Raw genomic sequence first — 22,506 nt, forward strand, 5'->3', positions numbered from 1 at the left:
TGTGGGCTAACTGCATTAAGATAATGCTTTTATAATTTTCAATACATTGACTGTGTTTTTTTTTTTTTTCCTAATATCAAATGGTAAATTTTCTATTTGCTAATACAAATGTTCCATTGCTTGGACTTTTAGAAATATAGTTTTTGTAATCAGAAAAAATTTATATTCTTTTTGTTAGCACTTTTGTTTTAATATACTTTTCGAATGAATAGTTGTGATTGATTGCCACGTTAGTGGGGGTTAAAATGGCGGACATAAAATGGGGTCTCTAGCATTACTCTTAGGCTGGATTTGTTACACAGGGCTAAGTGGGATTGTGTTAAATAACTCATTATCTTGTGTTTGGGGACATACCGAATTGCATTTAAGTGGGACTATGCAACACCGATTTTCTTAAAACTCCTCACTACGCCTTCTTACATAGCACGGTTGAAAAGGAGCTCGCTACATAACACGCCTTCTTAAGTCTTCTACATAGCACGTTGCAGCACAACTTCTCTCTCTCTCTCTCTCCTCTTTATTGTACAAGGTGGCTTAGGATTGATCTACCAGATTTTTCTTAACTTTTATGGAATTTATTTACTGGATTGATGGCGTGGGATTGAGCCACTGGTTTTCAAGACCTTTTTTTTTTTTTCTAATATCAAATGGTAAATTTTCTATTTGCTAATACAAATGTTCCATTGCTTGGATCTTTAGAAATATAGAAAATTATGATTAAATATCAAATTTTAATAATTTTTTAGTATAACATGAAGACTATATAATATTTCAATTGAACTACCAAATTTAAATGTAGTTTTGTAGATTATGTCACAAATATGTTGGCCCCTTTGATTTGAGCTTTTTTCATTTGACATTTTTGTCCTTTGACCCACATATGATGGGTGTTAGTTAAAATTTATAAGGTTTTGACAAAATTGCCCTTGAGGCTTTTATATTATCTTAAAAATTTGCTAATGTAGTCTCAACTTCATATTTAGTTATGACTGTACGACACTCATAACTTCAAATTTAGTTGTGACTGAACGACAGTCACATCTGTGAGACAGTCACAGTTAAGTTGTAACTTAATTGAATTTTTTTTAGAGAAATTATACTATAATATAGTATAAATAGAGGTCAAAATAATATTTTTACTCAAAATAATACATAGTATAGTGGTATGAGTTATCTATTTCAATTTACCATGACAGTCACAGTTAAGTTGTGACTGAATTGATTTTTTTTTTTTTAATACAATATAGTGTAAATTAATGTAATATTTGTGATGTAATATTATTTTTATTTTTTTTATTATAGTGGCATGTGATGTAATATTTGTAAATTTTAATACCTTTTACTTTATTATTTTGTTTGACATTTCAACTAGTACCTAATTTAAAATGCTATTTAATTTTGATACATAAAATAAAAAATTATTGAAATTTAGTAGTTAAAATCAATAAACCTTTAGAAATATAGTTTTTGTAATCATAAAAAATTTAGATTCTTTTGTTTTTTGGGCATTTAACAAGGGAATAATGCTTCAAACCTCCAATTTAACTCCCATGTCATGTTAAGTGGCAGTTTATTAGCAACTTAGCACTTTTGTTTTAATATACTTTTTTGAATGAATAGTCGTGATTGATTGCCACGTCAGTGGGGGTTAAAATGGCCAACATAAAATGGGGGTCTCTAGCATTACTCTTAGAGAGCAAATGCTCACCACCCAATTAAGTTTTTACCACGTGTCATTTGTAGTAGTTATAACAAACTATGGTTTTTTTTTTTTTTGGCCACTAACAAACTATGGTTAATTATTCTAATTAATGTATTAAAATATTTTATTGTAAAAAAGATAAAAATAATTTAAAACCAACACATAAAAAAAAAAAATGAAAGAACCCATTAGCCCAGTAGCCCCAATCATAGGAACCACCTCATCCCCCTCCCATCTTTCCGGCATCCCCTCCTCCAACGCCGGCAACATCTCAACCCAACTCCGACCAGCCACCACTCACCCCTCCTCTCTGTTTCTCTCCTTATATTCCTCTCTTTCTCTCTCTCTGTGTTGTTTCTTTTTCTGCTCCTCTGTCTTTTCTCTATTTTTCTCTTTTAGGATCACTAGTCTCTGAAGAACTGATGTAGTTGAATCAAAGCAATGAATGAGATTGAGTTATGGGTTTGACCCATTATCAGATTCTTTGTTGGAGAGGCTTAGATCCAAGACAAGATCTACATGGTTTGGAGGTTGTGGGTCATGTTGATCTTCTGCAGCTGGTTGTTGTTTTTGTGGGTTTTGGGCTTCCATTGAGATTGGGATAATGCTTGAATTTTCAGAGGTATCCTTCCCAACGTCACTCGACGACGACGATGCTAGGACCTTGTAGATCGGCGTCATCCGATCATAATGTGATCGGCAGTGACGCAGAGGTGGGTGCTCGACGATCGGATTTTGGGGGATTAAGCCCAAACCAAACCCCATCATCACCTTCATAGTGCAGATTGCAGAGAAACGTCTCATGGAGTTCTCACCCAAAAATCTCCCATGTGACCGGCCGGAGTAAAAAGAGGAGTTGCCGGCGTTGGAGGAGGGGATGCCGAAAAGATGGGAGGGGGAGGAGGTGGGTTCCTGCGATTGTGGCGGCTGGGCTAGCTGATGGGTTCTTTCATTTTTTTTTATGTTTTGGTTTTAAATTATTTTTATCTTTTAAGTTTTAACAATAAAAATATTTTAATACATTAATTAGAATAATTAACTATGATTTATTATAGTTACTTCAGATGACACGTGGCAGAAACTTAATAGGGTGGTGATGGAGTTGAACAAATTTGCTCTCTTACTCTTAAGTAGGGCTGGGTCGGTTTGCCCGAAAAACCGAGACCGTATCCGAAACCGCTCCAACCGATGCCGAGAATAACCGTACCGGAGAGAAACCGTACCGAGATATCGGTTTGCAACCGAACCGGTATGTTCGGTTCCGGTTCCGGTTCTCAGATCCTAGAACCGTCGGTTTACCGAACCGAACCGAGTATATATAACATTTAATTTAAATATTACATTTTTATACATTTCTATATCTTAAAATACATTTCTATATACATTTTTATAATTTATATAAAAAATATATAAATTTATAAATCCTAAACCCTAAACCCTTTCTATACCCTAAACCCTATAATTAATAATTTATATGTTTTTTAATTTATAGAATACATTTCTTTATAAAAACTAATTAAAAATACCCTAAACTAATATTATAACATATCCTAAACAATTTATACCATATAACTATCAACTAAATATTAAACCCTATATCATATTCTTATATCTCATACCCTAAACCCTATTGTGTATTTTATCAAATCTTATACCTTATAAGGCTTATTATATCCTATACTGATATATTATATACCATAAGACTATAATTGATAATAATTTAATAATTTAATAATTTATAGTTGGTATATAACTAATAACTATTGTCTATATAAATATTTAGTATGATAATAGTCTATATAAATGTTTAAAGTATAGAAATGTATTATATAAAATATATTTTATATAAATTACAAAATATATTTAATACAAGTAAAAACTCCAAACCCCAAAATATCCTAATGTCTAAATTACTAAAATACTAATTTTTTTTATTTTCTCTTTCTTTCCCATTCTTTTTTATACTTCTCTAAACCAAAAAGGTTTGTTCCTATAAAAATTACTGACACATACAGCTACAAGCCTACAACTAGAAAAATTGACATTTACTCACTTCTAAAAGAAACAGACCTATATAAGTATATAACCCCATCTAAACCCCTTTTTCTCTGTGCGTGCGCACTGCCCAATGCCCCACTATCCTCCCTATTCTTATCTTCCTCTTTATTTTCTCTGTAACCATTTCCTCTCTCATTCTCTCTCACTTTCTCTCCATGCGCGACACCCTGCCCGGCCAAGATTCACCGTCGCCGGCCACCTCCCAGCAATCCAAGGCCATTGGTCGACTCCCCAAGCCGGCGCCAACACAACCCAGCCGCCACCTAGCTCGGCCGGCCTCCCCACGCGACAGAATCACCACTCCAAGCCGTGCCTTCCTCGCCGGATTTCTTCAAATTCCGGCGGTATTTTCCGTCGACCCAAGTATCAAAGTTTATCCTCTCTTCATTCTCCATCTAATTATATAAATGGATTGGGTTGTTGCTTAAAACTGAAAACCCTCTGTCTCGCTGCCCTCTCGCCACCCATTCGTCGCACCGTGTTGGTCAAGGCCCATACCGAGCCGAGCCGACCGAAAATGCCGGTCAACCGAGTGCCGGTTTACCGGCATTTCGGTTCCGGTCTCGGTAACCAAAAGGGCCATCTGAGAGGGGTTCGGTCGGTTGCCGGTTTGGGGTTTTCGGTTCGGTAACCGGACCGAACCCACCCCTACTCTTAAGTATGCAACTGGCAATTGAGTAACTTTTTGTAGCTCCTTTGTATTCGAGCAACAATATTATTTAAATTTTTAATTAAAATTTACTATTTTTTATCTTTTTAAAACAATTAAAATATATATTAATTTTTTTCGTTTGAGCATTTCCTTGCATTATCTTTCCGCCACATTTGACCAACAACATATGGATTAACTATCAGTTTAGTGTAAATTGTTTATAAATCAATTCCTAGCAAAATTTTGTTAGAGGTTTATTCCATATATTCTAATTTAGTTGGCTAATATTATGGCATTTATAAAATATTTTGCCCTTAAAGATTTTAACAGAGACATCTTAATAAAGTATTTTGCCACGTCGGATGAGTATGAAAAGCTTTTAGCCAATCACTGCCCGCCAAGGGTGATGAAGTTCACTCTCTAAGGGTAATATTGTAATTTAGGATTGATGATGGGCCTGTGATGCTGTGAACATATATGTATTCCCGCGAGATATTTTTTTTTTTTTCTTTTTGGGGTTTAACCCGCGAGATATTTTTTAGTGAATGTGAAATCTCCAACTCCAGGGCCTCTACTGTATAGCTTGTATCCATGTGATCAAATTAGGCTTGGGGCTTTGGTTTTTTTTTTTTTTTTTTTTTCCGTAAATTAAGCTTTGATTAGATTAGTGAGTGGACCACCAAACATGTAATGTGCCAATGTGGCATGAGACAAGCCTAATTGTGACAGCACGTGAAGGATGAGATGATACTCTTTTTTCTTTTTAAGTTTTTAGCATGTTGGATGAGCATATGGCCATTCTACGTACTATGTTTGGTTTAGTAGAACAGATATGAAAAAATATAACCAAACAGACCATGAATTTGAGATTTGTTTATCGTGTTTGCAGGTACTTATGACTCTACTTATTAAGAACACTTATTTTTACACATTAATTCTCAGTTTGATTCCTTTTATTTTAATATTATTTGATCAAAATTTTATGGGTGCCGCTATTCGGACTCAAATTTTTTATCAGTAATTCTAACACACTTTTAAAATCTAACTAAAAAATTAAAAATTACAAAAATTTATTATTATACCCAATAAATTTATCCAAATTACCTTTACTAAAACCCAACACTACATCCAACCTTTTCTACTTTCTATATCCAACATAAACACCCAACTTGATCTCCACCACCACCACCACCACCAAAACCAAAATTCATGGGTATATAATTAAGCTTGGGTATGATTACTCGTTCTCAGCAAATGCACTTGTTGACATGTATGCAAAATTTAGAAGTCTTGTAGATGCAATTTCAGTTTTTGAGAAAATTGCACAACCCGATATTGTTTCCTGGAATATTGCTGTTATTGTTGGTTGTGTTCTTCACGAGTACCATGGTCGGGCTCTAAAATTGTTTGCGCAAGTGAAAGGGTCATGAATATGTCCAAACTTGTTTACATTATCTAATGCACTTAAAGCTTGTGCCAGTATGGGGTTTAAGCAATTGGGTAGGCAGTTGCACTATGTCTTGATAAAGATGGATACACGTACAATCAGATTCCTTTGTCAAAGTTGGACTGATAGATATGTATTGCAAGTGAGAGATCATGGATGATGCAAGGGTGCTTTTTAATATGATGCCAACACTAGTATTCAACCAGACTACCATAGGATCTCTTAGGGTTTTGTTAAAGAAGAGAGATGTGTAGAGATGTTGAAGAGATGAGTGGAGATGTTGGGTATATAGAGTTGTTAGGTATACTGATGGTATTGGGTATAGTTTAAGTTAATTATTTTTTAAAATTTTAAATTAAATGTTTGTGTTTAACAATCAATTTACATTAGGATAAAATTAGAAATTAACATTTTATTAAATTATTGGGGCTACTGATAAAAAATGCTATTTTTTTAAAAAAATTAACATTAGTGCGCTACAGTGTTTTTTAAAAAAATCCTTTTTTTTTTTTTATATTTCAGTGCCAATTGATACATAAACAAAAAAAAAAATTAAAATTCATAATTTAGGTATTTTTCATTCCATAAATATATTAAATAATAATCAACATAAAACACAAAAAATCAAGATGAGGCATCCATAATCTTTTGTGTTTTAATAATAAATATAATTGTTACTATCGAATAGTAACAATCACCAACAAAAGTTTAGAAGTTTATGTTTAAACTTACATTGATAAGCAGTAACAACTATAACCTTACTTACATATTGTTATTGACATGTAGTAACAATCATAGCCTCATTTACATATTGTTACTGTTTGTCGGTAACATCATAGCCCCACTTACATATTACTACTGCTTGTTAATAACAATCATAACCCTACTTACATATTGTTACTGACAAGCAGTATTACTCATAGCTTCACTTACATATTGCTACTACTTGTTAGTAACAATTATAACTTCATTTACATATTATTATAGTCTCACTTATATATTGTTACAAAACAAATTGATTAATCAAATCCACATCCACCTATTAGACCCACAAATAAACCTGTGTAACCAAACAGATCACCGGGGCCCTCAGATCCATGACCAACTAAGAAGCTTCCCATCATGACAGTAGAAGCTCCAAGGACCAAAGCCTTGACGATGTGTCCTGAATTGGAAATTCCACCATCAACAATGATAGGCCCACCACTTTGTGAAGCAATAGATGCAACCTTGTAAACAGTAGTCGCCTGAAACATATTACTAAAACAAAAGAAATCAATCCATCACTTGGAAAATGAACACTATAATAAATTAACTCATCCATGGTCCTTAATTGGTTCTTTCATTCCTGATTTGATAAGAAAGGTATTAGAGGCTGACTAGAAGTGAAACTGTCATATTCTCTTAAGCATGGCAGTAAGGCAAGTAGCACTTATAAGAAACATTTTAAAAAATAATAAAACTAAAGGGAGTGGAAAACATCTGTTCATTTGATCTTTCAGAAACTTTCGTGATGAATCCACTCTTACTTTGTCAAATATATGCAAATATGAACCACATAACTAAACTTCCACCAAATTTCAAATTCCGTGCGAACTCAAATCTTTTTTCTTTTACCCTTTATCCCCCATATATTTTAGCTACTCACAGAATACATCCATTGCTTCTAGACTGCTAATAGAGTAGTAATTTCAACTGCACCTTTAATTCAAGTATTGAATCCACGAATTTTGTCATCACCAAACTTAACCGTCTTCTAGGTTATGGGGTATCCTCATTAAAGTATGAATATTCCCAAACTCTTTCTTTTTGGGTTAGATTATTCTTCTCTTAGACTAGAATTTCAAGCATTTATATACTCTCTCAACATTTCCCCTAGCAACTCAAAGTTCCACTACTAAATTCAGAGAAGAACCCATAATTACTATAAACAGCAATCTAATGGACAATAGTCAACTCTATCAAATTACAGTTTTTAAAAACAACCCAATTGGCAATTTGGAGAATTGAAATTAGAATCAGCAAGTACCATATAAGAAAGGCACTAGCTTTTTGTTTAGCAAACAAACGGATCCAATTCCAGAAACCCATCACGAAAATCACAAAATTATTAACCCAAAAACCAAAAATTTACTCCGACCACACCACGTAACAATTCAATATCAAAAGCTCAAGCTCAAGCTCAAACTTAAATAAGCTAGTTAAAGTTAATTGTCAAATATCAAACAAAAGCAGAAACTCTAACTTACCTCAAGAAGCTTCAATAGTGACGGCGCAGACCTCCTGAGTGGTACAAATGGACCTAGATCCCATTCCAACCCTCAACCCATCAACACCAGCCTTGCCAATCGGACACAAAACAGTAGCTCGACGGTGGCAGCAAAGCCACTGAACCTGGCTGCTCCGAGATCGGCGTCGCAACGCCGTCCGAGCACCATCGCTCAACCTCTGAGCCCACGTGCGACGACACAGATCGAGGATGAGGGGTGGCTGGGCGTGAGTGAGGAGAGAGAAATGAGAGAGGGAGTAGGAGAAAGACGGAGAGAGAGAGACAGAGAATTGATGAAAAATTAAAAGTAGGCCGGAAGAGAATAAGGTGGTTCGGCTGGGAAATTCAATTAAATAGATGGGTGTAAGAGGGAATATGAGTCCAAAATTAGACTTTATAATCAATTACTTTATGTTTTTTTGTCTTTTTTTTGTCAGAGCCACCATTAAGTATTAACTCGTCAAAGTGGGCTTATTTACTTTGTTATATAGCCCAATGAAATTGGGCTTATGTGTTTTGTTACATTGGACTTAGTTGAAGTACAAGGCCCAAGCCCAATTTCACAGTCGGTTCAATGCTCATAGCATAGCAAACAGTACACTACCTTATTTCTTACTTACTGCCGTTGGCGCCGCCTTTTCTAAACGCAACTAGAAAGTCTAGGAGAAATTTGGAAAAATGGCCACTTTTTGAACCGGTAAAGACTTCTAACCCTCTTTTTCTTTTTTATAGAAAATTATAGGTTGAGAAAATACCCAAATACCCTTAACATTAAAAAACTTGCCAAAACCCTTAACCCATGAGCGTCTCTCACTCTCTCCCATCTCACATCTCTCTCTTCCTCTCTTCTCAATTCCAGTTCTGTGATTTTGTCTCTCTCATCTCCCTCTCTTCTCTAGTCTGTATGTCTCTCTCTCCCATACCTCACCTCAATTTCTTCTCCACACTCACGACCCAGACCCGCCACACCATCAAGTTGCCGACCCAAGCCACAAGTCTCACCATCATCGTCTGCACGCACCGTCGTCTGCACTCATGTAAGTTTTTCAAAAAATTCTGATTTTTCCATTTTGTTTTTATGGAATTCAAATAATTTTGTTATTATTTTGGTTTGGGTGTTTGAGTTATGGAATATATGGCCTGTGAGGGGGGTTGATCAATTGTTCCATCGGTTTAAGAATGATTGGAAGTCTGCATTGGGTTTTATCACACTTCTTCCAACCACAATAGGATCACTAAACCAATTGGGTAAATCTTGATTTTAGGTGGAGGTTGTTGTGTGGCTGTTTTAGGTGGAGGAGGTCGCACTGCTCACATTCGCACTTGAGGTGGTTGAGGATGAACGATGGACATTGAGGAATGGGTCTATGACAAAGGAACAAGCTGAGACGAGGGAGGGTGAACTGAAGTGGGAGAAGGGGGAAATAAGTGAGGGAGGGAAAAGACGTTAGGGAGGGCTGAGAGAAGATGACACATAGACTGGTTTTGGCAGAGAGAAGATGAAGAGACTGTAGCTTTCTTGGTTTTGACAAGTTTTTTAATTTTAAGGGTATTTGGGTATTTTCTCTACCCATTTGGGTTAGTTTTTTATGAAAAAAAAGAGTGCTCCTATTTACACACCTTTTTTTTTTTTTTTTCTTTTTGCACACCCCTTATCACTTAATTAGTGATTTTACAGATTTATCACATTATGAAAAGACCCTAAAGCCCTCCCAACACACTCTATCTTCTCTCTTCCTTCCCTCCCAACTGTGCCTTGCCCAGCCCTCTATCCCTTTCAGTCTCTGACTGCGACCACCCTACCCCAGCCCCGTCTCGTCAAGACCGGAGACTGAATACAACTGAATTGATAGGAAAGAAGTATAATACATAGCAATATAACCAAATCAAGTATTCGGCTAAAAAGGAAATCAAGTAAGGATAGAATCAATACATGAACTAAATCAAAGATAAAAACAGGGGGGCCACTGCAGATCTTGTTATTACCAGATTATTAATATGCAGCTCTATCAACACCCAAAAACAAAAAAACCTTCATGCTTCCTGAAAGGTTTCAAATGTTTATAATAATGAAAATCTTAGGAACAATCAGCAATATGCATTAAAATATTGGCACCGCCGCGCGCAGCACCTTCCAGCCACCGCGTGCAGCATCGTCGAAGCCACCCGTGCATAGCACTGTCGAAGCCACCTGCACGCAGCACCGTCGAAGCCACCCTCGCGCAGCACCGTCGAAGCCACCTGCGTGCCCTTCTGCTCACACCACACCACCCCGTCAAGATCAGCCACCACCCCGCCCCCTCTCTCTCTCCTTCCCTCTCTCCACTCACCCAAGCAAACAGCCAAAAAATAAATAAAAAAATATTTGTAGCTGGTTCTAAAGTACAGTGCCGAACATTAATGAAACCATTCGGAAGTATTTCGTCGAACACTTTCAGTCATGTTCTGCTGGTGACTGTCGAATGAAGAGAAAAATTTCGGAAGTGCAGTGCCGAACGACCTGCGACATTAACAATCCCTCACCCGAAAATTAAACCCTAAACTCTAAAAAACCTACACTCTAAATCATCTAAAATATACAAAAAATGTGTTAGGATGGGTGTTGGGGGTGAACCAAAGGACTTTTAATTTTTGGTGATGTTGGGGAGAGGAGAGAGAAAGATGGGCTGGGTATGTGTGTTTTTTATTTTTTTTTGGTCTGATGAGGTGTATTGGATAAAATGAGGGTAATATAATAATTGGAAGGTGTCTTAAAAGAGAAATTTTAATTTTAGAAAAGAATAAGGGTGTGTAGGAAAAAAATGCGTGCAAAAAGAAAAAAAAAAGGTGTGTAAATAGCAACACTTAAAAAAAAAAAGGATTAAAAATCTTTAATGGGTTCAAAAAGTCATCATTTTTTCCAAATTTCTCAGAGTCTAGAAGTGAACTCAAAGTGCAAAACGGTGAGTTTTGGTGCTGCATTGTGGAGATGTAGCCGTCGGAGCTTCCCGTCGCAACCGTGACTCAGCGCGACCAATGGATGGTAGAGAGTCAGGTCTTTCGGACTTGCAACCTCTTCGCCAGCGTTCCCCGCAACGCCCAATCCGTAATGTTAAAAAACAAAAAAAAATCCCCAATTCCACCCTCAACTCAATCATTCCTAGGGTTTCCTAATTCTAGTCGTTTGGTTGGTTCCAGAATTATAATGATTTTTCTTGTTTGGGTCTTGATTATAAAGGTTGGAACTTCAGCGTGACAATCACATTATCACATAGAGTACTAAACGAGAGGTCTCAGACAACTCCCTACCTCATTTTCCATTTTGGATGCCAAGTAAAGCTCTCTCTATCTCTCTCTGTCTCACACACCACATACCGACCTAAATTTGATGAGCTGAATTTATAGAACTGGTTTAAAGTTTTTATTTTTTTGTGAAATTTTCAAATGGGTGCATTTGTTTTGTCAGTCGACCCTGGGTTTGCTATTGGATTCTTCACTCATTGGGTTTACTAGGGGAGTCTGTTGATGCTCAACTGGAAAATAACACCATTGACTTCCTTAACCGTTGCCAGGTATGCACATAATCAATTGCAAGTTGTATGACAATCTCACATTGCTTAAATTGAAAATAATGAAAGGCCGGTGCTTTTGTTTGCTTGCAGGACCCAGATGGTGGATATGGTGGCGGACCTGGACAGGCAAGTAACTGGTCCCACTATCTGCCGAGGTGGCTTAGTCATTGTTGATGTATAATATTTGTTGAACCTCTGTTGGTGTTATTTGTGATAGCCTGAGTAGAACTGCTTTTGTCCAACCTTGAAGTTTGTTAGTTGCTTTCATTCGACACGAGACTTATTTAACATTATTTGCACCCTCTACTTTATCATGTATTCTTTTGCTTACAATAGTTAACTTGTTAACTGTTTTGTTCAGTTGCCACATCTTGCAACAACTTATGCTGCAGGCAATTCACTTGTAACTCTGGGTGGTCATGAAGCTCTTTAATCAATTAATAGGTGGTCAGTTTATGCTCCTAAACAAACTCATTCTCTTAGAACAGTGCAATTCCGAGCTTTTGGGAAGTGATTTGACATGATTCGTTTCTATTCAGAAGTAAATTGTACACGTTTCTGCGGCAAATGAAACACCCAAGCGGGGGCTTCAGGTTCGATACACATTAATTCTGGATTTTCTAGTTTGAAATTAGAAAGTACAATGGGATTTTCAGAACCTTTAGAATATTACTTTTACTATCATTAATTACTTTTGCTCAGGATGCATGATGCTGGAGAAATTGATGTCCGGGCATGCTACACTGCCATTTCTGTTAGTCTCTCTCTCTCTCTCTCTCTTTCTACACATACAGTCACATACATTTGTTCAGAACTGGAGATTACTGGTCTGCATGCCCATTTTTAATGCACATAAGAATTCTGTTCATTAGAATACTTTGCAGAACTACAATGTGAGATGCCTTCTTGGGTAACAAGAGTAGAGCATTTTGTCTCAAGTGGCTATTCATCCATTGTTAGACTATTATTAGATCACAGGTTCACGTTGGAGGTCTGGCTGTATGGCTAAAGGCATTTCCAATTGTTCCTCACCTACTCCTATACTCCTTTTGAACTTGCTAAGGCTTGTGCTTGTACCATCCTTGTTGTCCTAAAATTGTTGTACGATCGGTATATTTGTTTATGATATTTATAGTTCTGTCCTTTATTTACAATGTTGTTATATGCTTGCTTAATTTTCATCATGGTAATTTTGCTCATGCTCACAGGTAGCAAGTATTTTGAACATTTTGGATGATGAACTGGTTCAGAATGTTGGAAGTTACATTTTAAGGTTGTTTAGCAAGTCTTTAATTTTTAAATTTAGCTGAGTCGGAATATTTTTTATTTCTTTTTGGTTTTGAATTGACCCTTGTTCTAGGTGTAATTATGGTTTTCTTTTTCTTATAAAAGCCTTTGCTGCCCTTTATTAGTAACTTTCTTCTGTTTGCCTTCCATGACATTGAGTCATTGACTGAATTTTGTTCTCCTTGATATGAATTGGAATTAATATCACGGACAAATTAATTTTTATCCCTTTGCAGTTGTCAGACTTATGTAGGCGGAATTTCTGGGGAACCTGGTTCTGAAGCTCATGGTGGGTATGTTTCAGACTTATATCTGTTTAAAGATTGTAAATTTCAATTTGTATCAATGGTCTCTTTTCCTTGTTATGTGGATGAAGTATTAAGAGACTCTAGTTGGAGTGGAGAGCATGAGTTTAAAAGCCCTTGAGCATTAGCTTTTATATTACTAAGTAATAATGTGACATCAGATGTACGTATTAAGAAATTGGCATATCTATGTTCATTTGACTTCCAATCTTTCCTCCACTCACATGCCAAATTTTTTGTCTGCCTGTTCTCCCTTTGGCAAATTACCTAATCTGAAGATTGTACATGTGAAACAAAAGTTTACTATTGTCAAGTTCTTTGTGAACTTTTTGAGCAATGTATTCTGGCTTCCCTTTTCTTTTCCATCCATTCACCTGTCACAGAAATATATATGTGTGCTTGTTGTGTGCATTCCTTTGGCAAAGCCTTTAATAGATCCAGCAATTTTTTCTTCAGGTACACCTTTTGTGGGGTGGCAACAATGATTCTGATCAATGAGGTCAATCGTTTGGACTTGCCTAGACTAATTGTAAGATAGTTTGCATCTCTTTGCGTGATTGAGATTAAATATTTCATTTTATAACTGCGTATAATTATGAGAGTCTATTCGAGTGTTTTTTAATATGCTTTTAGTCTGCCGTATTACTATTCACTGTAGCTTCCTTTTGCAATGATTTCCATAAACGTCTTTTGTAAATTTCTTACAAATATAGTTTGCTATTGTATTGGGATTGGTTGGTATTTCGACAAGGGAGGGAGTGTGGATTTCAGGGGAGGACAAATAAATTGGTTGATGGTTGTTACTCCTTTTGGCAGGTGATTATCTACCTTTTTCTTTATCTTCTTAGGGATCCTTCTTAATCATAGTTGAATTGATTATAATAAGTGAACAGGGAGGTGTTTTTGCGTTATTACAAAGAGTGTGTTCAATTGTTGACGAACAATTTGTGCTCCCGGATGCTGGAGGACACTGCACTAAGGATAGCCCGCACACTTCTGCAGCATCTAGTATAGCTGAAGTGGGAAAAAGTTTTGAAGGCGCTTCATCTCAAGTTGATGAGACTCCCCATTCTAGGCAGGGAGGTAGGCTGACTTAGATGAGTTTGAAGACGTTTGGCCATGTATTTTTTACCAGAATAAAATTGCCTTTCAATACCCATATTTTTTTTGTTTAACTTTCTTATTTTATATGCCGTGAGGTTTATCTTATAATTTTTCCATTCTTTTATGCATGGCTGAATGTCCAGTGAATTTCAATGATATTGGTTATACTCTTATCAAGAGGCGTGTAGGGAGCCACTTCTTTACGTCATAGCATTGCAGCAATACATAGTTTTATGTGCACAGGTTTGGCTTCCGAATACAACTTCACACTCTGATAACTGGATGCTTGACTGCATGGGTTTTCAAATGAATATCTCATTTGCCTGATATTGCTGTAGAAATTAGAAATCTTACTTCCCAGGGGTTAATGTTTCTAATTTGATTTGGTCGATGCAGGATGAGAAGGGTGGACTGAAAGACAAACCTGGGAAATCTAGAGACTTTTATCACACATGTTATTGTCTAAGTGGTCTTTCTGTATGTCAACATATGTGGTCAGATGATGAGTCTCCAGTGTTGCCAAGAGCAGTATTAGGTCCCTAATCCAATTTGTTAGAGCCAATTCATCCCCTCTTCAATGTTGTCGTAGACCAGTATCATGAAGCACGGGAATTCTTTACAACACACTGAGCCACATTGTGCTTTGAGGTTTTCTCATAACTTAAGGGCTGGACTCTGGAGGAATGATGCATAATATGTGCAATGTAACATTTCATAATTCTGGACATGGTCTGTGATATATGAAATTTGTTCAATTCTAGGTTAGCTCAAATACTGTACCTGCTACATGTACTCACAGTTATCAAGTACAAAGATGTGGAGGCATGCAATATTTGGAGCTTTTACATGTACCATTTCATTGGTTAATAAAGTAACTGAGTTGGCTACTGATTTACACCTAGGAGAGCTTGATGCGGTTTATAAGATTCTTAATAATTGTTTCTTTACTTGTATGAATAAACAATCCTTTTGGACAACATTGGGGTTGAATGGTTGATATTGAAACTCTAAAACAAACTTATACTATAACAGGGCACAAGACTGAGAAGACACATGGCACGATTGATGGAGAAAATAAAGGGGAATGGGGGTCCTGAATCTGAATAGCGAGAAACTAATAGGAAATAGTAAAGATTAGATTCACTTGTTTGAATTGGTGACAAAAGACATAAATTTCTTGAAGAAAATAACAAGTATACGTGTTTTTAGAATAAATGGTTGTGCGAACTACGAATGCAGATTGAATATATATTATATATAAGACATTACTATATATATATACTGACACTGTATAATAAAAAAGATTAAAAAAAAAGTCTATGTTCTTTACTTAAAAAAGTGTCTACTTTACATCCTCTTATACTAACCGACAAAATTACAGCCGTCTAGATGAAAAGAGATGAGTTTGGACCATTGGATCTAAGCAGCCCTAACCCTAGGCTTCTATATATAGAAAAACACTCCGTACTTAGAACTAGATTATCTGACAGAAATAAAATCTAGTTGATGAGAGCCGCCTGAGTCCCCAACACTTCCAATACTTGCCTCCCATATCCATCTCTGAATCTCTTCACTTCAACTCTTCCACTGCCTCCCCTGCATCTCTTAACCACTTCTTGCCATCAGTGGCTTCTATTAATCGAAGTCCTTTGATTGTCGGACGAGATCTGGACCATTCATTATGGACGGTCTGGATCTCATCCATCCATCAAAGAACAATGGATAGAAGCTGAATTATGGGCGCTATGGTTGCTTCTTTTTGTTTTACGAATTGCAATTATTGTTTTTTAATTTTCAATTTCAATGACTTTTCTTTTGGTGCAGAATTTCCATGACTTTTCATTGTTCATCTATTCTTCAAAGAAAATCTGAAAGAAATCTGAGAAGCCAGGTGCATCAGGACCGTTCATCTATTCTTCAAAGAAGAGATCTGAACGGTCTATCAAAGGAAGCTGAACTATGGGCCTGGCCAGGTGCATTAGCCCAAACTTTCAGCCCAGGAGATGCTTCCAGGCCCAAGCTTTCAGCCCAGGAGAATAAGGCTGAATTGGTTCCAAGCCCAAGACCATGGGGTTTTTCTTTTTTTGGTCGAGAAGACCGTGGGGATTTTTAAAAAAACCCAAGTTTAACGCGGCAACTAAAACCTGGTTTTAATGGATTCATCCTAGGGTTTTTCACTTTTTCTAAAACCTCAGTCTTCCAGTCGGCGGCAACTAAAACTAGGTTTTAATATTTTTCTAAAACCTCAGTCTTCCAGTCGGCGGCAACTAAAACTAGGTTTTAATGAGTTCATCGTCATCACCCTCCAACCCAGTATGTATATGTATTTGTTTTATTACTTTCTATTGTTTTATGCATTGCTACCAATTTCTTCGTACCAGGTGTTATGTGTGTTTCGCTTCCATGCATTCTGCTATTAGACATGAGCAGAATATAAAAGTTCATTAACCATTAAATATGAGAACCACTAAATATGAGAGATAACCGTTAAAAATATACTAAATATGGGAGATAACCATTACAAATTGGGTGATAAATGAATTAAAAATATGAGTTTTGAGCTTTGAAAATTATATATAGATTAATTGTTAGTGGACTAAGACTTATCTTTTGAACCCGATAGAATTTGGGGTTGGGGCTGGTCTCGGGTGTGGATAATTTGGGCATCTCTATATATGCCAAGAGAGGCAAAGGCCCATATGGATTTTCTGCTCCCAGCTTCGGATAAATGTGTCCGAAGTTGTTGGAAATCAGAGATTTGATGCAGTCTATATTCTAGGTTATTTTTAATTTATTACCTCTGTTCTGCATGTATACGTGTATAAATAAATTTGTTTGTGTTTGCTTGGACTTCTTCATCTATGCTGCTTCTCACCGATAAACATAATCTATTATGTTTTTTTCTTTTTTAAAAATTGAAATATGCATCGACAAATACTAGGGGTGCACAAACCTATCCGAAAAACCGACTAAACGAACCAATCCAAACCAAGTTTTTGGTTTTTCGAACAGCATGGTTAAAAAAGCCTAATCAAATTTGCCTTCCTCCGGAATCGAACCTGGGACAAGCCATTTAATTATTTCATAATCAATTTCCTTTGGACCATTGATGATTTGTGTAATAGACACAACAAATATATTTATTATAATTCTGACTTATCTATTTAATATAATTAAATATCTACAAAACCCTATCATATATTTATTCTTTATTTTGTTTTGTATAAATAAAGTTTATATAGTTTATAATAGTAATACCATATGGTTTATAACTTTATATACTTTATACTTTATAGGATATAGGGTATATGGTTTAGGATTTAGGTATAGAATATAGAATAGACTAGTAATGGGTATAGAATATACTAGTATAGGTAATGGGTATAGAGTATAATGGTATAGGGTTTATGGTTTAGCCTTTTAGGGTTTAGGGTATTTTTAATGAATTTTTAATATGAAATCTATTATATAAATTGTAAAACATATAGGTTTATTATATATGAAACACTAGTTATATATAGGTTTATATATATGAATCATTTCCTTATTAAAGGGTTTTTTCACTTATTAAACCAATATAGGTTTAAACTTTATATATGAAACATTTTTTTAAACTAATTAATAACCAATATAGGTTTATATATGAAACATTTATATATAGGCTTGTATATATGAAACATTTCCTTATTTTACCATTATAGTTTTATATATGAAATTGAAACATTTATTTTAGTACAAAATGGACCTTTACTTAGCCAAAATAGGCATGCAAAAGGGGACTTTATATAAAAAAATCTGAAATTTGGGCCCAATGTTTTAAGTCCGGTTATTATCCACTAACCAAACCAATGTTTTAAGTCCCAATGTTGTGGTTCGGCATGGTTATGGAAATGACCATTTCAAACTTTGTGGTTTGGATATGGATATTGAGTTTTGGTTCGGATAACCGAACCGTATGCACCCCTAATACAATACTAAATTTAAAACCTGTAAGAGAAAAAAATTAGATTGATGATTTACATAAACATAGCATAGATTGTTAGATTGCTTTGTTGTGGGGGGTATATACATATATAGTTAGATACTTAGATTACTATGTGGGGTCATGGGGCTTTGATAATTTACATAAACATAGCATAGATTGTTAGATTGCTTTGTTTAGATTTGTTATAGTGCTAATGTGGACTAATAGAGAAGGATCACATTTCTTAGTCCAGCTTTGCTCGAAATTGGTTAGTATATCCCAAGCTGCTTCAGAAATGATACAAGCATGACAATCGTGCCATGGTTCTCTTGACCCTCCTTTGTGCAGGCTAGCTCCCGCAATGTTTGTCTGATAGAAATCATAAGCATGAGATTCAGTATTGAGGGTCCGAAATAGAGAATGTTCTTCAGTATCATACCGGCCATCACAAAGATCTAGGCCCCCAACAAACTCATAATTTCTCGATCACTTGAATTAATGTGTGCATGGGTGTCCACTGTTATGGTTTTTTGATGGTGAGCAAAGACTGTTAACTTTAGTGTGAATGAAGTATGCAAAAGCATCTTCATCATGGGTTCTCATTAGTCATTTGTTCTTAATGAGTGGTAGTGATGTTTCATCGTTCCAAAGCATAATTCTCATTGCTACACCTTCCTGCACTTTGTGCTTCAACAATTCACCAAGCTTTACTCCTCTTGCGTGTGGAATATCTGTGTAAGGATCACGAACCTGTTCAAGAACATCCCAGATACTGAAAGACTAGATCAAAGAGAAGACTAGTAATTTCTGTGTGCTCCAGCCTAATATGACAACTTCCTTGTCTTTCAATCCTAATATGGATTGAAAGACCAGCCTGCAATGTATATCAAATGCTTTGCATTCTCAATGGCTTTGGACACATCTTCCCACAATCTTCTTGGAGATTCATAAAGAGAAAATGGGGGTTGAAAAGTAGAGCGATGGTGAGCACCTTGATAAAGTGGATCGCTGTGGAAATATAGTTTTCCTAAGGCCCTGGAATTCACCATTATTAAGTATTTTTTATGTGACAAAAAATTCATTTTTTTGGTTGAGTACTTTCTATTGTATTTGTTGTCCCTATTGTTGTTTTGTGTCGCATAAAAATTGCTGTGACAAAAAGTTCATTTTTTTGTTTGGCTGAATTTGTTGTATATATTGTTGTTTTATTTATGCATTACTATAAATTGTTGTTTTATGCCTTGCATAAAATTGTTGTGACAAACAATTCATTTTTTTCTTTTTCTTTCTGTCAATTACAGGCTCTTCCCTATAGTGTTGACTGGAGGGATAAGTGCACTGAAATTCGACAACAAGGAAAATGCAGTAAGTATACAACCTTATTCATATTCAACACAAGGATCCAAAAAATGAGTTTTTGTTACAATTATTAGTAGAAATGGCTATTAAAGCTTTTTTTTTTGTATTTTATATGATAAGATTGTTGCTGGGCAATGGCCACAATTGCGGCAATCGAGGCTTGTACAACGATATGTTTGCATGAGGATCTCGTGCAACTATCTGTACAACAATTAGTCGATTGTGTGAAATTGAACCCTCAAGAAGAAGATACGGTGGGATGCTATTGTCTAACGAACGACAAGGCGTATAAGTGGCTGATTGAGAAAGGTCGCATTTGCACAGAAGTCGAGTATCCATTTGAAGAGAAGAGGGGGAAATGTCGATCGGAAGCAAAGGTAATATATGTAAATACTAATTAATTTTTTTTCTTATATATTTGGACTATTAAATATATGACTTTGTGTCAATTGTTTTTTCCATTCCAGCGCTCAATAGATTTGAAGATTCGCAATTTTGTTAGAATAGATGATGATGATGAGGAAGGTCTACTTAAAGCTCTTGCTCAACATCCAGTAACAGCTGCCATCGATGTATATGATGAGTTGATAAATTTCAAGGGGGTTAGTGAAATTATAAAATTGATATGGATCTATATATATATATATAATATTTGATATTTATTAATGTCTAATTATTTGATATTCTTATAGGATGGGATTTATGACGGGCCCGTGAATCATATTGCACCCATAAGTCGACATGCCATTCTTCTAGTGGGATATGGAACCACGGAAGAAGGAAGACAATATTATCTGATTAGGAACTCTTGGGGGACAGATTGGGGCCAAGATGGCTATATTAAAGTTGATCGACACAAGCTTGTACCCTTTTGGGATAAAAATGGCCAGTGGACTGGAAAGGTCAAAAAGATAATTTCTCGTGCTTCTTATCCAGTGATAAAAGCCTAGTAAGTTCATAAGTACTATATTTTTATTTTTTTACAAGTATTAGTAGTAAATTAGTGATACATATCAAAAAAATGAACATCCTATAAATTTCAATTTGTATGAATGGTCTCTTTTCCTTGTAATGTGGATGAAGTATTAAGAGACTCTAGTTGGAGTGGAGAGCAGCATGATTTTAAAACGTATTAATTGCTGTATCTTCATTCTTCATTCTTCAATATTAATTGCTGTATCTTGACTTATACCTGATGTCAGCAACTGAAAAGAAAATATATCAGTGTTGTAATCTATTGGTTGGTTTGGTAGGAATATTGAAATTGAATCAAAGACTGAAATTATTTACTATTGGTTATTTGGTTTTGTTTGCAAACAAAAACAGGGCAGTGAAGGCAGTGAAAGGAGGGAAGGTTGTGACAATAGTACCAGGTCCAGCAATAGCACCACCAGATTTATTATTTGTGGTGACTTCTACTGCCTCTATCTTGGAGAAACTGAAGCCTTTTCTGGCGAGTGGGAAGGTGAAGCCAGTGCTTGATCCCACAGGCCCATATCCCTTTTCCAAGACTGTTGAAGCTTTTGCCTATCTTGAAACTTCCAGGGCCACAGGAAAGGTGGTTGTGTATCCCATCCCATGAGATCATGAGATTTCCTGTGTCTGTATAGAACCCATTTCCATATGTGTATGGTGTGGTTGTTTAAACTTAAAATACTTAATAAGGGAATGTGATCATCTGAGACATGCATGCTATATATATAGGTTGGACTTTAATTTCCTTACTTTCTCTGCACTTTGTTTTCTTCCTCAGCCTTATGTTTTATGTTGATATTGTGCTTGTGCTAAAATGATGTCGTTTTAAATTTACAGTTAGGTTTGGACAATGCATGTTAATACATGCTGACTAAAGATGAATAAATAAAGAAGAAAATATATAATGAACATGTAAGAAGAAGAAGGAAGAAAAAAATATCAAACAAAAACAGGGGAGTCTGATAGGGCTGTCAAAGAAGGTGGGGAAGGCTGGTGTGAGAATAGTACCTGCGGGTCCAATAATAACACCAGCAGCCGAGTTCATAATTGTACCGACATCTATATATCTTGGAGAAACTGAAGCCTATCTTGGAGAGTGGGAAGGTGAAGCAGTGAATATGAGTGATTGATCCCACAGCCCCATATCTATTTTCTAACACTGTTGATGGATTTGCATATCTTTTTTTTTTTTTAGTTAAGGATTTGCATATCTTCAAACCTCCAAAACCATAGGGTTATGACTAATTATGACCTTTTTTTGTTTTTTGGTCAAAATGACTAATTATGACCTATATATAACTTTTGACTATACCCATTTTCCTGTCTTATATAAAATTGGGTGCTGCTATTCGGATCCAACGTTTTAATTAGTAGCCCCGACATTATCTTTAAATCCATTTTCATTTAAAAAAAAGTGAAAACTTATTAGTATACCCAACATGTTTTCCTAAACTATCCTTACGGAAACCCAACATAACAACCATCAATTCTACTTTTTTTTGGCCAGGAACAAATTCTACTTAATAAACCCATCAAACACACACTCAACAAAACACATAACCAACAAACACATAACTCGTGGTGGCCATTTGCATCTATTGCATATTTTTAGGCCCCGTTATGCTCTAATTGATTTGCTGGAGATGGGGAGAGACTACTCTAGCTGGTTTTTGACGTACCATATTGATCTTTATCCCATTTGCACTATTTACCCGCGGTTCCAATATTCTCTTCTCTTTCTTCCTCCAAAGAAGAGAATATTGGTGAGACTGACGAACAGCTCATTTCGTACAACGTTGGCACTTGGCCGGCTTCGTCAAGGTCTTCTACTTA

At 35.8% G+C, this 22,506-nt stretch overlaps 1 protein-coding gene and 1 pseudogene across 1 annotated transcript; both read left to right on the top strand.

Moving 5' to 3' along the window:
• Nucleotides 1-10,848: 10,848 nt before the first annotated feature.
• Nucleotides 10,849-15,255, top strand: LOC147288689 (protein farnesyltransferase subunit beta-like; annotated as a pseudogene).
• Nucleotides 15,256-19,832: 4,577 nt separating this feature from the next.
• Nucleotides 19,833-21,280, top strand: LOC147288690 (2-methylene-furan-3-one reductase-like). Its single transcript, XM_086241034.1, has 4 exons — nucleotides 19,833-20,075; nucleotides 20,166-20,300; nucleotides 20,391-20,587; nucleotides 21,025-21,280. The coding sequence occupies exons 1-4, from the start codon at nucleotides 19,833-19,835 to the stop codon at nucleotides 21,278-21,280; spliced, it is 831 nt and encodes a 276-aa protein (XP_086097160.1).
• The last annotated feature ends 1,226 nt before the right edge of the window (nucleotides 21,281-22,506 follow it).

Source organism: Dryas octopetala, chromosome 4 (assembly GCF_963921425.1).
Source record: "Dryas octopetala chromosome 4, drDryOcto1.1, whole genome shotgun sequence".
NCBI lineage: Eukaryota > Viridiplantae > Streptophyta > Magnoliopsida > Rosales > Rosaceae > Dryas > Dryas octopetala.

Excerpts from the sequence above, each read along its gene's own strand:
- LOC147288690 (XM_086241034.1), top strand. The coding sequence starts at position 19,833 with ATGGCCACAATTGCGGCAATCGAGGCTTGTACAACGATATGTTTGCAT. Across the intron at positions 20,301-20,390 it reads AGTTGATAAATTTCAAGGGG|GATGGGATTTATGACGGGCC; the intron begins GTTAGTGAAATT and ends ATATTCTTATAG. Across the intron at positions 20,588-21,024 it reads TTTTGGGATAAAAATGGCCA|GGCAGTGAAGGCAGTGAAAG; the intron begins GTGGACTGGAAA and ends AAACAAAAACAG.